The sequence below is a fragment of the Tyto alba genome, unplaced genomic scaffold, assembly GCF_018691265.1.
Source record: "Tyto alba isolate M040663 unplaced genomic scaffold, T.alba_DEE_v4.0 Super-Scaffold_20, whole genome shotgun sequence".
Classification (NCBI taxonomy): Eukaryota; Metazoa; Chordata; class Aves; order Strigiformes; family Tytonidae; genus Tyto; species Tyto alba.
The window spans coordinates 6,837,027-6,851,985 of NW_024881283.1; the positions used below are offsets into that span (position 1 = coordinate 6,837,027).

The 14,959-nt window shown below is 52.7% G+C and overlaps 2 protein-coding genes across 2 annotated transcripts; one reads left to right on the forward strand and one right to left on the reverse strand.

Moving 5' to 3' along the window:
* Window positions 1-909: 909 nt before the first annotated feature.
* NUDC (nuclear distribution C, dynein complex regulator) lies at window positions 910-10,094 on the reverse strand. Its single transcript, XM_032992169.2, has 9 exons — window positions 9,948-10,094; window positions 8,817-8,894; window positions 6,345-6,545; window positions 5,784-5,867; window positions 5,342-5,455; window positions 4,695-4,889; window positions 3,985-4,068; window positions 3,552-3,670; window positions 910-1,828 (listed from the first exon to the last, which is right to left on the reverse strand). The coding sequence occupies exons 1-9, from the start codon at window positions 10,041-10,043 to the stop codon at window positions 1,777-1,779; spliced, it is 1,023 nt and encodes a 340-aa protein (XP_032848060.2). The 5' UTR covers window positions 10,044-10,094; the 3' UTR covers window positions 910-1,776.
* A 1,066-nt stretch (window positions 10,095-11,160) lies between these two features.
* On the forward strand, window positions 11,161-12,694 carry NR0B2 (nuclear receptor subfamily 0 group B member 2). Its single transcript, XM_009975359.3, has 2 exons — window positions 11,161-11,947; window positions 12,414-12,694. Exons 1-2 carry the CDS (start codon window positions 11,404-11,406, stop codon window positions 12,692-12,694), a joined length of 825 nt encoding a protein of 274 aa, XP_009973661.3. The 5' UTR covers window positions 11,161-11,403.
* The last annotated feature ends 2,265 nt before the right edge of the window (window positions 12,695-14,959 follow it).

A 14,959-nucleotide genomic window follows, 5' to 3' on the forward strand; every position in this document is an offset into this window, starting at 1 on the left:
AAGATTTCAGTTTTGTTACACTGAGGGAGCTCTGCACTTCGAACAGGCAGCACAACGCCCTGTAACAGCATCCTGCCTATCCCTCAGCTGCCAGCAATCGGGTCAGGTCACACTCAGGGTTTCTGGTGTTGGTTACAGGGCTGAGGCAGTAACAGGGAAATAATGAAGCTACCAGTTGGGCTTGGGGTGGTGCCGTGAACTCTGCTGGTTTACAACTGGTCCCCATTTGATGCCCCGGTGCCTGCCTGCACTTGCTCCTTAGGAGGAGCTGGATGCTGCAGAGCCCGGCTGTCTCACACACACACAAGGTCACTGCTCAGCTGGGTGGGTGCTGGTGTTTGACCCCAAGAGCCTATAAAACCAGGAGACTAAATGCAAACAGTGCCCTACTACTCAAAAACGCACCAGGTGCAATGCCAGGCTGGACCTTGCCCAGGCAGCTTTTTTAGCCGTTTGTGCCCACTCCCTCGGGTAGAGGGTGGAAACACTTTAGGGAGGCAGAGACAAGAAGCACAGCAGCAGGGATCTGGGGTAGCCTGTAAACGACTGACAGGAACCCCAGGCTTTCGCGACGCTTTCCTCATCAGCTCATCATAAAGGGGACCTGGGGCAAGGGTGGCTTACCCAGGGCAGTCATGCGCTGCGACGTGGAAGGTGGAGCCTTGGTCATCCCCGAGTGTGTAAGTTGGGCGTGGAGTTTGTTGGCACTCCCAAGCCAGACACCAGCTCCAACGGCCTCTCTGTAGCCGGGGAGCAAACAGGGAGCCCGAGAGGTTGTTACAGGCGGCCGCAGGGAGCACAGTCCCCCCCTCACCCCCCCAGCACCCTCGTTCAGCGGTGCTGCCCCCTCCCAGCCTGCGCAGACCCTGGATCCCTTCTGCAGGAGAAATCACACGCTCTACCTGGAAATACGCCACATTTTTTTCCTTTATGTTGCACTGCAGTTTTAACAAAGATATGAACATGCAGAGGAATGCCACTTGTCAGCGGGAGCTCAGAAGAGATCACAGCGATGCCTGTCAGTAGTCAGCAGGGCGAGAGGCTCTTGGGAAAAGAGGCAGGAGACACACTCCCAGCAAGAACAGTTCCCCCAAAGACAACCCCCCCATCCTCTCCCTTGCTCACAACCAGACTCCCCAGCCTTCCCTTGCCGTAGGACAGCAGCTCTGTTTCTCCAGGGGCAATGGGATCTCCCCCCAAGCCCTGCAGAGCTCAGTCTGTTCCACTTCTGGCAAGAGTAGAAACAGCAGCAAGGAGGAGCAGAGTCTGTCTCTGCTGCAATAGCTGGTCTTTAGACTGGTGTTTTCCCTTCCCAAGAAGGCAGAGGAATTATTTTATAAAATAAACTGGCCCTTGTTTTCACAGGAGAGCAGGAAAGCAGAGAGAAAGGGAGTAAAAATTCAGGAGTACCTGCTGCCAGACTGAAATGGCAAAGTGAACTAGCAGCTCTGAAGAGCCAGGAGATGAAGCTAAGCGATGCTGTAAGGGTATGTCCCAAAACCTCTCAAGTCTGGCTCTTGTAGCCCTAACTCCGTTTTTGCTCTAACCCCTCCCTCTCTCCTAAGTGCCGTTTGGGAAGTGTCGCAGATGGCTCTGGCTGGAGCTGCTGCGCTCTGCTGACACAGGACAACTGAGGACGACTTCATGAAGCTGCCTCCACAGCAAGCTCGGGTGGGGATGCTGGAGGTGTTACTTGCCCAAGGTAAGGGATATCCGGCAATACATATCCTGCCCCATTCAACAGACTGACTGAAAGAGGGGGGAGAAGGGGAGGGCTCAGTTGAATTTAGCCTTTGAAAAGTCCATTTCTGGATGCTGTTCCATGAACCTGAAAGAAAAACAAAGACAAGAGCTTGGGCATGAGTCAGCAGGAGCCTCAGAACAGCTCTGTTTTGGGGGGGGGGTGTAAGACATCCCTACTTCCTGCACTATCAAGTTTGTTTCCTCCCCACACCTTCCACAGCGGGGACTGTTTTGCTGAGCTCCCTGGGACACACTCCCCAAACTACAAACACGTTTTCCTCGGGTCAGTGGTATCAGCAATCCTACCAGCCATCAAGGTCAGCAAGTCCAGACACATGGGAGTTATTAATTATCACACACCCTTTAACTGTTACCTCTCGGACGGACACGTAGCAGCTACGAGACTGATTGTGGGGCAGAGGGGAGATTGTGAGGGCAAATTACAATTTAAGCTCAAACATGTTAGCTTAAGCATTACTGGGGACATGGGGAATATCTCCAGTGCTGCGACAGTGAAAACTCATGAAGGACGTGACAGAGAAATCTGGTGTCAAGCCAGGTGCAACCTGATTTCAAATGCACTGCACTCCCAGCAGATAGGACTATTTGGACTCAGGTTGCCACATCAGAAAGTTCTGAGAACAATACCCTGTGCCTGGGAGTGATCAGGAGTGGTTGGTACACACAGAAGCTCCTGGCTTCCTCCTCTGCCCTGCAGCTCACCAAGGGGTACAACCAACACACAACCACGTGGAGGATTCACACACAAGGCACAAGGGCAGGCCTCTGTCTTCCTCCGTGCTCTCATCTCATGGTTTCCCCTGAAATGCCACCACAGCGTTTCCACTTGCCATTTCCAAGGAAAGAGGTGTTATGAGAACAGCGTCCTCGTTTAGCGGCCAGGAGGGCTCCACTGGCAGAGATCAGGACCCACCTGGGCACCCCCAAGTCTACTTTGACCTGAGCAAAGTCTAAACCTCCCATCCATTCTTCACCAGCCAATCTGCGCCCCGGTCAAACTTCCAGGGCACTGAGTGAGTTACCTTGCCAAGAAGTATCCTGTGTGCAGACTTCCCAGGAGGAGAGGGCTACCTCTCTTTCTACTAACTCAACAGCCAAGCACTAAGGAAGTTTGGTCTCTGCTCTAAAACAGTTGCACCCTACGCTGTACTCGGCGCACTGATCAGAGCGAAGCTTCTGCCGCTACAGATAAGCCAAGGAAGAAAAGGGGTCAGGCCTGCTACACTAACCCTCCTTCCAATCCTGAGATAAGATGTGGGCTTGCACTTGCTAAAGAAGCTGCATGACCCAGAACTGCCTCCACGCCTTCTCAAACGGCCTTGGGAGCTCCGGGAGTAATTTCCCTGCCAAGGGGCATTTAGGCCAAACAGGGCAATAAAGATATAAAAGCGCTATTGGCTTGGAGACAGCTGTCTGGTGGCAGGTGTGTGGGGAGGGGTGATTATCGGGGCTACTAGGTAGAGGGAGATTAGAAAACAATCAAGACCATGTTAAAGTTCAGTAGAGACGGTACCTCCAGTACCAAACATGCTTTCTGGACTTGAAATCAGCAGATTAAAACAATTCCAGAGCTAGGCTATTCCCAGAATTTCCCGTTATGCTTTCTACTCCCACGGGCTTTTATAGACACTGGTGGTTGGCCAACAATTCAATGACTATGTAACTGCAGATGTGAACACGGGTAGGACTGAAGGCCAACCTGTTTTCTGCTCACGTATTTGTGTCAAAGAGGAAGAGGAGGGAGGCTTGGGAAAGCAAATACCCACAAATTAATGAGGTCTACGCACTTTTTCAAAATGTCCTGCTTCTTCTGTTCATCAGATGTGGGGAGGCCCATGGATTTCTGCCGTTGATCATACATCATCTTCTCCACCATACTGCGAGTTTCGCTGTCCAGGTCTGACAACTAAAAGCAAGGATTTCTATCAAACTGGGAATAATTTGTCTCAACCCATACATACACCCTGCTTACACAGAACACAGATACACTGAGGTTACACTACACTGCGTGCATGGGGTGCAGAAATACTTATACAGGCACTGATCTATAGACTCAGCTTCATTCATTTGAAGTTTTGGGGACACTTATGTTTTATGATAGCACCATATGCAGCAGCACCCCCCGTATTGGTTTTACGCTGGTAAAAAAGAAGACACTGAAGATGAATGTGAGCACATTTATGAGAAGGCTCCAGTCAGTAAAACAGGGAGAGTTCTTACCTTTGAGTTCTCTGGATTAATTTTCTTGGTGTTGATTTCTGGGTCTGTGGAGACTAGTTTGTTCCACCATTCCATCTTATTGATCTGAAGAATGAAGAGGGAAAAATATTTTATTTTTCCTGAACTTGCTCTAGGAATATTGTCTCAGTAACAGGAAAAAGCTGCTGGAACCAAACTTTATTTGCCAGGTTTCTGTAAAACCTGTAAAACTCAGAGTATAATCTGAACATGGATAAAGGGTACTACTTTCATTCCAAACCACTTTAGGTAGCCTGAATTTCCACTGAGAGCATGTCAGATGTCACATCTGGCATGACATAAATGGGATTACAAACAAGACACCTGAAAAGGCCCAGAAGGGACACAATAAACAGTAAGGTCTGTCCCTGGATTTTTGTGTCACTAACAGATGTCAAAACATGGCATTATTCCATTAAGGAACAACTTTAAAACGACTGATTTCCTTCCAGCTTTTCCTGAACTGCTGAGCAATCAATCAGATATCCTGGAGTAGCATGAAGTTTGGCTGAAGACAGGAGGAACCTGCAACACCCCGCTTCCAACAGCATCACTGACATTATACTGAGGACAGGCACGGTTCTTCTCCTCCAGCTGACAAAGCCCAGGGCTTTTATAGATTTTGTCAGACTCTTATTTCACCAGGGAAGAGGCAGAGAGGTCTTAGTCCTCCCCGATTCATTTTGCTTTACCTTCTCCAGGTGCACGGTGACTGTTTTACCATCTTCAATCAGCCAGGAGCTCTCCTCTACCTTCACTTCATTGAAAAGCTCTCCATCAATGACAGGCGAATGGCCCTTCAGGCCAAGTTTGAGGCGCCGTCTCTGGATATCCACCACCACATCCTTCCCCTTCAACCTGAAGTTCACCTTGAAAGGGATGGCCAGCTGGACCAGACAACGATCAGATTTGAGGAGCTGAGCAGTGAAGCCCCTCCTTACCCTCCTGTGCCACTGTTCTAAGACTTTCTGCCTTGGTTTCAAAGTATGTCAGAGTATGCAATATTTTCCTTGGGATACTGACTGAGCAGGAGGTGAAAGCATACAAGAGTAAATTTGGCAACGGGATGGCCAATACCTCCAAGGGACCATAAAAAGGGAAGCAGATTTTAATGTCCTGTTAAAACAAGACTGAGGTCTGGCAAAGTTAACTACAGCTTCTGGGCATTTTATTTAGTTAACAAACTCTCTCCCAGCTGTTGACATGCTGCTGTTAAGTACAACTAACAACCTTCCACAGGCGACTGAGAGACTGGCCATTGGCTCCACCACTCTTACCAGTACCTGTTCTTATTCCCTGTCTCAGATCCCTCCAATCCTGGCAATAAGGCAATACTTACATCCAGTTCTGAAAGAGTCTGTGTCCATCTGTAATTTGGAAGGTCAGCTCCATTGCCAGAGTTGGGTTTAAGTTTTCCTTTATCCTTCTCATCTTCCTCTTCATCATCTGTTTCCTAAACAACCAATTTAACATGTAAAGAAGCTTTTCAAGTTTCCATGAATCTTTTACTTGTAACAACAGTTCTTGGTTTTTATAAGAATTTCAGGTCAGGTGCACGTATTTGATATTCATATAAATTTAGCCCAAAATGAACACGTTTCTGTTAAAACATAATTATAAGGGAAAAAAAAAGCCAAAAAACTGCCATATTGAAGCCTCTGGGAATTGTGTATTCTTAAAGAAAGCCAGACTGGACACCCCGTCACATTCACAGGAGTTCTCATGGTTGTCCAGAAACACATTTCTCTCAGCCTAAAATAAAGTCCCTAGATGAGCTTTACCTGTTTGTTAGAATCTGAAGATTCACCTTCATCCTCTGAGGGTTTCACTGGGACACTGTTAATCTGTCCTTGTGCCTCCTTCTTCTGTTTAAAAAGAGAACAAACATGCTCAGACAAGTGTTGGCACTTGTGTTACTTGCTGGTCTGACACTAGGTGGCCTCAGCCTCTTCAGCTGAAACTAAAGAGCAGGACTCAGAACTGCACCCGAGACTGACGGGGAATTTTCAGCCCTCAGAACGGTGTTAGAGGAAAGTGGTACTGCAGAGGGGAAGACTCCCTTAGTCTTCACACCTTGATGACTGTAGCAAAGGGTGTTGCTACAGTCAGAGACCTTGCTGGAGACAGAAAGGCAAAGAGTTCTGGGAGGATCCATGAAAAAAAGTAATGGTTGAGCCTAGGCTAAGTTCATTTCAAAGCGCACCACCTGCGTCAGTCTGGTGGTCCAGACACCGCAAAGGGACCGGTCTGAGCCATTTTCACCACTCGCTGCTACCTGAGCTACACACAGGCCAGCAGAGATGACCTAGATGGTACCTGCAGGCACCAGACATCGCTCTCACCTGGTCGATCTCCAGCTGCAGCCTTTCTGCTTCCTCATCTGTGAGTTCCTTAATCCTTGGCTCGTTTGGTTCTTGTTTTTCTTTAGCAAGTTTTGCAGCTCTCTCTGCCTTTTCACGCCGCTCTGCCTCTTGACGAGCCTTTTTCTCTTTCCTCTCCTTCTGAGCTAGTTTGTTGTGATGGTTGAAGGTATCTGTGATCAGCTGAAAGACAGGAATACGTATCGAAGGGTTTTTAAAAATCACTTTTTCATACCCAAGTGAGGCCAGCTCAGATTCTACTGAGGAGCACAGGAACGTTTTTTAATCATACAGATGTGACTTTTCCCTTCGTTCTCACTCTAGTCTTTTGACTGAAATTCTAGAATAGGAGAAAACTCAAAAATATTTAAAGCTCTTCCTTACACAGGGAATGTATTTGCATGGAGATAACAAAGAAATAAAAATTCTCCATGTTTTGGCTTTTGTGCAATTCTAGCAGGACGAGCAGATGCCTAACCCAGTCATTTGACAGCTACCCCATGCATCTAAGACAGACTGAAGAATGGAGACACTGGATCCAAGTATTTTTAATCTACTTCTGACCTTTCCCACGACTGGGCTTTTCCCCAGGCGCTAGATGAAGACTCAGTGTCATGAGTTAGAAGAGAAACATTTGAAAAGCTGGGTGTTTTACACTTAGGGACAAGCTCCTCCATAAATCTTTGCTTCAAACCTCACTCCAAATTCTCATGTTGTTGTGACTATGAAAAGCAAAATCTGAAGGTCTCTGATGCAAACGGCTGTACTGCTCGGAGGGAAAGCTGAGTACACAGGCAGGCAGCCAGAGCAATTGCCCCCTGGTCGATAACGCCACCAGCACTGTGTAAAGCAGCATGTATGAGAACTGAAGTCTGCTCCAGAAAACAGTATAAGACAGAACCTGAGAAAAGGAATCAAGAGTGGAGAGATTTCTCAGACAGAGGTTTCAGGTACCGGTTAATACTGGTACAATATATCCCAGAAACTTCTAGGGGGATTCAGCACATTTCCAGAGAAACTCATGGCATCCACGCCTTGTAGTTTTGTAACCAACCACCAAGTATTTCTGCTTTGTTTTAAAGGGGAAAGCAGGATTTATTTATGCAATGTGAGGCCAGTGTCTCCTAGGATACAGAATTCAAGACGTGCATCTCCCGGCCTCTGTTCCTAACCACACGATGATCCAGGGTGAACAAACTACTTACGCTGCCCGAGCCTGTCAGTGTGCACACGCTGCACTTCTCTCAACCTGCACTTCTCAACGTACCACCACACCCCCCTCCCTCCACACCACAACGGCTTCTGAAATGGCACCCCATAAAAGACAACGACTCTCCCACCCTCTCCTCATTCTCTTTCATGCCAAAGGGCGAGCAGGACTGGGGAAGCAGCTTCTTCAATTTCTGTTGTGGTTACTATGGTGTCAGACTCTGTATTGAGCACTTTTTCCAAAGACCATAAAGCATTTTAACAGGTACCACCCAAGAACACAAACACTTTACAGGCACAGACACGGATTTGGTATGGAATTGCCAATGACAGCAGCCAGGAGCTCCAAAAGCACCAGACAGTGCTCATCTCTGAAATGCTACTCAGGGTTTCACTCCCTGGGAATGCACAGTCCCCAGAAATTTGGGGAGATTTGCTCTCTAGTCTAAGAGAAATGACAGCAGGCTTCATCTCTCTTACTTTGAAACCATCCTCTTTCCCATCCCTCACCTGCCTTGGTTTTGCCACTTTAAAGATGATGTTGCACAGTGTAAGCCATTAACATCTGCCCTAAGGCATTCAACAAGGCAGCAGTGCTGCTTTGCTGGTGGAGTTCCAGTAGTGCAGGAAGGGAAACAGGTGCTATACTGGTAAGTACAAGCAAGAAATCTTCAGAAAGTCTGGCCAGTTCATGTTTAAATGCTCTGCTTCTTATTTCCCTACAGTGAATCAGTTTTGTTTTTCAGCTCCGGAGTGAGGAATACCTGCTGGTGCCAGTGAGACCACCCAGACCCCCAGGTTTGCTCCCCAGCACGCTCGCTCCGTACAAGCACCGCAGCCCCGAGACAAAGGTGCAGCCCCATGTGCAGAGACGTGGACTTTGGGCTTTTTTCTGAGATGAACAAACAAGGTAACCTGGGGTTATCAACACTGCAGTGTCTGTCACCGTTAAGTCAGTGCGTCTGGCAGATTTGCTTTCCAAACAAGCCTTTGGCCAGAGCGTGGCAAAAAAAACCCCGCACCGTCAGTACCATCCAAATGAGTAATCATGCGTGCCTCACCTCAGATAGGGGCAACTCCTTATTACCTTGCTTCAGTGATGTATTTCACCAGCATCACGGGCTGCTGGTTGCCCAAGTGCACCATAATCCTTGGAGTTGTTTAGGCTGGGAAGTCTTAGCATGGCACAGACATGGGTGGCAGGTAAGTGAAAAGACATAAAAGCTTGAGGATTTGGTTTTTTACCTTCTCTGCTACCCCATCTTCTCCACCGGTGAAGAAATCTGTTTTACGCCTCAGGAAACTGAAGAATGTGTTCACAAGCTGGTGGAAGAAACAGGGAGGAGGGTGGGAGAAAGGGTGGAGAGAAAAAAAGAGCCATGAGACCAGATCACCCCCAGCCACTTCTTATCCCTTGAGCAGCCTTTATTGTCTGTTCTCCCTAGCTGTGTCTGTTCCAGGATCGTACTGAAATCAGCCCCGTGACCATTTCCCAGAGAAAACATTCAGTGGCTTCTGTGGAGATCCAGCTCCTGGACTCCCAGTTTTCAGAAAAGGCATTTGTGTGGTTTACATGAAGAAAGGGCAAGCAGTTTATTCTCAGGTCACCTTGGAGGTACAGCTACTCCAATACTCCAAACCGTTACCTGAGGCAGGAATTTGAGTGGCTATGCACATATATACACTTATACCATATTTTGCTTCATTGCATGCCTAAACCCTCAAAGCATGCAACGTTCTGTTTATTTTTACAAAATAAACACAAACTGCCTGCCAGATATCTCCAATGAATTGGTAGTTATGAACTGGCATGCCCAAACACCCCTATGGAATTCCATACTCGCAGCACTTGGCTTTATTTCCCAGGAATCCTGCCCTGTCGGTATTTCAATCAGAGGTTGAAACCCCAGAGCCCCCAGCAGAGCCACGAGGAGGGGAACCACACGCATGTTCAAGCGCACTTCGTGGCAAAATCAAAACCCAGCAGGTCCCAGGGGGTCCCTCCCGGGGCGGTGGTGCTGGGGAAAGGGCCCGATCCTCCCCCTGCGGGGGTTTTGCTTTGCTGAGACCCCCCCAGGGGTCCTTAGCATCGCGCTTAATTAATGCGATTAATTATCAGCGCGTCCTCGCGGGCCTGCGCGGTTACCGCCGCTCTCAGAGATGGCGCGGGGGGAGGACACGTGCCACACATGAACCTCCGGGATCCGGGGAGGGCCGGGACCACCCCCCCCCCCCCCCAAAAATCTCCGCTCGCTCCTCCCGGCCCTGCCCCGCCTTCCCCCCCCGCCCGCCTCGACGGGAATAAAAAAAAAAAACAAAAAAACCAAACCAAAACAAAACGAAAAAAACCCTCCACCGCGGGCCCGGCGGCGCTACCTCGCGCACGCCGCCCTGGTGCTGCTGGGCCATGGCGAGGAGCATGCCGTCAAAACGATCCTCCTGCTCCGCCGCCTCCTCCGCGCTCAGCCCCATCCTGCCCGCCGCCCCGGCCGCCCCCCGCACGCCGGCGAAACGGAAGAGGAAGCGGCGTGAACGGAAGCGCTCCTCCTCCTCTTCCTCTTCCGCCACCCGCCAATCCCAGCGCCCGCCCCGCGCCGCTCTCCTCGCTGATTGGTCGCCGCCGGAGGGAGGCGGGACATCTCCGCGGGCGCGCGGTTGCTATAGCGACGGCCTCGCCGCGCCTTTCCAGAACGCTCGGCGGGGCCTGTGACCCCGGGGGGGGGGGGGTGTCGGGGGTCAAAGTGACGAATTCCGGGGGTACCGGGGGGTCGGGGGGGGAAAGAGGGGCCGTCTGGGGGGCCTCGGGCGCTGCTCCATGTCTCGGCTGGGCCTTGCTCTGCCCTTCCGGGGGCTGCGGGCCCGGGAAGCCCCGGCCACCGTTGGCGGGGCGCTGGGCCACGGTCCCCCCGCCCGGCTCTGTCAGCCGTCCCCTATTCCCCCCTCCCCGGCCTGTGTCCCCCCTCGGCAGGGCAAGGCCTGGATCCCGCCTTCCCTTCCAGCTAAGAGACCTCTGGGGCACAGCGGGGGCCATCGCGGGAATCCCTTACCCTGCCACCAGCCCCCTGGATAATCAGCAGTTAGAAGCTCCTCAATCCCTGTCTCAAATTTATGTGTTGTTCAATGGATACAAAAAGACCTGGTGATTCAAGGTGAAAACGTGAAAGAATTTGCCCTTCCCCTGCTTTGCATTTCCCATGAATTGATGGGCACAGCCTGGGCTTGAACGCTATGGTCTGACCGGGCTTCTCTTCCTCGACTGTAACAACACGAATCTCCTGTCAGCAAGGTTAGGCAAACAGCCGCTGATAAAACGACTTCCAGGTTGCTCTTCCCAAGGCCGGGGTGCACAGGCCGCCGAGCAGAGGGCCCAGACGAGTTGCCCTGTGTGTGGGTGTGAACCTCCCGGCAGCGACGGGCCTTGGTGCCATGGTACAGGCTGGGTTAATGACTTTGTTTAGACTCTTTGGGTAATCGTGATAAGGCCGCCCAACCCACCAGCCCCCTCCCCGCGCCACTGGCGCTTCATTGAGAAAACGGCCGTTGACTCCGTGCCGCGAACCTGTGTGCCCCAGCCAATCAGCCCAGGGACGGCTGGGGTTTTAGTTTGGCTCGTTTTTTTTTTTTTTTTTAATGAGGACTGCTTAATCACAGAGCGGTCAAGGCTGTGGAGGGGTGTTTCACTGGTGACCCAGCCTTATAAGAGCCAGTTTGAGCCAGGAGGACGGGGAGAATCCAGCCTGTGACAGAGGGTTTGGGAGGGATTTTACATCTCTCTCCCGCCTGCTGTAGCAGGAGCCGAGTTGCGCTAAGGATCCATCCACCCAGCTCAGCTATGTCCACCAGCAGCATGGACGTGGGCTGTGAGAGGTGCGGGTGCCACAGCGAAGACAAGCGCACCGCCATCCTCTACACCCTCCTCAGCCAGAACCTCACCCACAGCCGGGGCGGCCGGGGCCCAGATCACCAGCGCTGCCTCTGCCACCAGCGCCGGACCGTCTGCCTCCGCACGCCCCACGTCACCTGCCAGGCGGCCTCCAACGTCCTGGTAAAAACCATCAGCTTTATGAAAAACCTCCCATCCTTCCACCTGCTGCCACGAGAGGATCAGCTCCTGCTGCTGGACAGCTGCTGGGTCCCCCTCTTCCTCCTGGGACTGGTCCAGGAGATGGTGACCTTCGAGGTGATGGAGACCCCAGCCCCCAGCATGCTCAAGAAGATCCTCCTCAATGGCCAAAGCAAAAGGCAGGAGCCTGAGCGGACGCAGCCCACGCTGGCCGCCGTGCAGCGCCTGCAGTGCTGCCTCAACACCTTCTGGAGCCTGGACCTGAGCCCCAAGGAATACGCCTACCTGAAGGGAGCCATCCTCTTCAATCCTGGTGAGTGCCTGGCCCTTGTGGCTTTGCTTGCCGGTGGGAGAGCGCACCCCGCACGCGTTCGCGGCTGAACACACGCCTCTTGGCTCAGAGACATTGGGAGCACAGGCAGGCGCGAGAGCGGAGAGGGCTGGTTACCTTACCCTTAACTCCCATTGTTACCAAATGCACCGGGAAATGGGGAGGAGGGATGTCGAATGTAAAATCCAGAGACCTTTGCCTGCCCTGCAGGCAATAAAAGACCATGGGATTTACTTTGTAAAGCATGAGCTTGCCCAGTTCGCTATTTTTCCTCCTTCAAACAGCAGCTCTGGAATAGCTTCATCTCAGTAGTGCTGTGTTAATCTTGGTAGCGTGGCCTTAGAGATCCCTTCTGAGAAATGAGGAAGGGAACGGGTGGCAATGGGAGAAACCTGGGGCTGTTCTCCAGCCTCCCTCATCACCAGCTTTTCCTCCTCTCCCTCGGCAGACGTCCCTGGGCTGAGGGCCTCCCTGTACATAGAGAGCCTCCAGCGGGAAGCCCAGAGAGCGCTTCAAGAGGTCCTGCAGCCCCTGCACCCCGAGGACCAGGGCCGCTTTGCCCGCATTTTGCTGATCGCCTCTACCTTGAAATCGATCCCTCCCGCCCTCATCACGGATCTCTTCTTCCGACCCGTCATCGGCAACGCGGACATTGTCGAGCTCATCGCAGAAATGTTGTACGAAATAACCGTAGGGCAGCTGGCTCCCGCCGCACGCATGGCGTGCTGAGCGGCCACACTCGGCCGCCAGCCCCGAGCATGCTCCCCACGGCTCACTGGGCAGCAAAGTGATTCTGGGAGCGGGGATTTAGCAAGAGAAGCGCTCCGGATTCTACGGGGAACTGCGCGTTTCGGTAGGGCTGAGGCCGGAGGAGTGAGCCAAGCGGCGCACAGGGAAAAGGCTCCGGTTCAGCAGATGTTTACAGCAGCTCCTGCTCCGCCTGTGCCGTCTCCGGCTCAGGGAGCGCGTGTTTGGGCGAGGGGTTTCTCTCCCTGTTCACAGCCGGAGCAGCTCAGCCACCTGCGAACAGAGCCTGGAGCCGGTCAGGTTAGAGCCCAGTCCTGGTTTTTCCTCAATGAGTCCTTGGTCCTGTTGAAATCAATGTGCCTCTTGCTGTTAACTCCAAAAGATGAGGTCTGTCCCCAACTAACAAATTGATTCTGCAGTGTCCAGACACGCTGAATAACACACTTTCAGGGGGATTGCTTAGTAGGTGCAAACATGGAGTTAGGTCTTGGTGAAGTCTTGGCCTGTCTATTGTGCTTGAAATCTTAGAAATATGCATGAAATATCTTCCTAAGGCACCAAGAGGGAAAAAGCCAGAGTATTAAATCTTACAGCGTGTGCAGATCCACCCCTCTTACTTTTTATTAGATTGTATCTTTTCTCCGTATTGCCATGAAATACAACAGGACTGCTCGCAGAGCGGTTACCTAAGAGCTCCTAAACCCATTGCACATCACTTTGGGCTGTGGTCTCACCTCTGTTTGTGTGACAACAAGCGATTCCCCGAGCTGTGAATGCTGCGGAGACGAGCGGAGCTGGTTTAGTGGTAGAACCAAACACCCCTCCCTGGAGTTACAGCTGGGTGCACACGTAGGAAAGATTGTTCCTCCTGCCTGCAGCCTCTGCAACAAGTGAGATGTCAGTATTTTGTAAGTCAACGTTCTTGCGGTTTGTATATAAGATGCAGTAAGTTATTTTTTTAATAAAATGTTTTGGGTTTTGGACAGTGGTGATGACTTTTTAGAGATAGGGTTAAATTTCTGGGGGGTTAGAAGAACCAGCTGCAGGACTGGAGGAGAAAGGGTGCTTGAAGGAAAAGCGGCTTTCCATAAAAATCCATCTGCCTTGCCGTGGCGAGGGAGGGTTGCGATGTGGACACACGTCGATCACTGATGAACAGCCCCGCGGCATCAAACCCCTCCATGAGCCCAGCGGGACAGAAACTCGCACAGGCAGCGGAATCGCAGCCCGTCCACGCCTTGCGCCTTTCCCCAGGCGCTGGGCCTCGCCCCGCGGGCTGCCGGAGCTGGATGCTCTGACTCACCTGGACGCGCACGCCAGCTGCCAACAGCCACAAACCCCATCCCGTTTGCCGTGCCCGACCCGGCCGAGGTGTGGGATAAAGCCGCACAGAAGCCTCCCTGTGCCCTGTCACCCACGGAAACCCCTCCAATGTCAGCCAGCAGCCCGGCGGGAGGAAGGAGAGCTTTGTCAGTCTGTCCCTCCACCTCTCGCCGCTGCTGCCGAACGGTGACGGACGGCTTCCGAGGTGATCTCAGCCCCGTGACGGCCGTTTTTTTCCACGGGGAGGGAGCGCGTGAGTCACCGGGTGATTTCCACAGGCCCACGCCAGCCACGGGCAGCCCCGAGCCGCGCAGCCTGGAGACGCGCGCGTGAGCGACGGCACACAGGGTGCCAACGGCCCCGCTGCCGGAGTTACCCCAAACCGGGCACGCGGGTGCAGCCTCCAGCCTGACACCGGTCCTGCCAGCCCCTGGGGATGGGGGATCGCTGTGGGGTCCCCAAGGGGCACCCCTGACCCCACAGGGACACCCCTCCGTTGTGGGAGACACCGCGCTGGGACTTCACCACGAGGGCAAGGCCAGGAGCCCTTGCACGGGGCTACACTGCGTGGCACGGGGGGCCCCCAGTGCCATGACACCCCCAAGACCTGTGAACCCCACCCCAGGGCCTGTGACCCCTCCTGGGGCCCCCCACCACTCTCAGGCCCTGTCACCTCCATTAGGACATGGTCACCCCCAGGACCTGTGACCCCTCCCTGGGACCAGCCACCTCCAGGGCTTGGGACCCCCCCCCGGGACACCCCACCACCCCCACGGCCAGTGAGGGCACCCCCAGGGCTTATGATCCCCCCCCCCCCCCCCCAAGACCTGGCCACCACCAGCACCAGTCACCTCCATTGGGGCCTGGCCATCCCCAGGACTTGTGACCCCCCCGGGACCTGGACACCCTCAGCTCCCCGCCACC

Coding starts and splice junctions, on each gene's coding strand:
- NR0B2 (XM_009975359.3), top strand. CDS start 11,404: ATGTCCACCAGCAGCATGGACGTGGGCTGTGAGAGGTGCGGGTGCCAC. Junction 11,948..12,413: donor AGCCATCCTCTTCAATCCTG/GTGAGTGCCTGG, acceptor CTCCCTCGGCAG/ACGTCCCTGGGCTGAGGGCC.
- NUDC (XM_032992169.2), bottom strand. CDS start 10,043: ATGGGGCTGAGCGCGGAGGAGGCGGCGGAGCAGGAGGATCGTTTTGAC. Junction 5,456..5,783: donor CTTCAGATTCTAACAAACAG/GTAAAGCTCATC, acceptor TTGGTTGTTTAG/GAAACAGATGATGAAGAGGA. Junction 3,671..3,984: donor TTAATCCAGAGAACTCAAAG/GTAAGAACTCTC, acceptor CCTTGCTTTTAG/TTGTCAGACCTGGACAGCGA.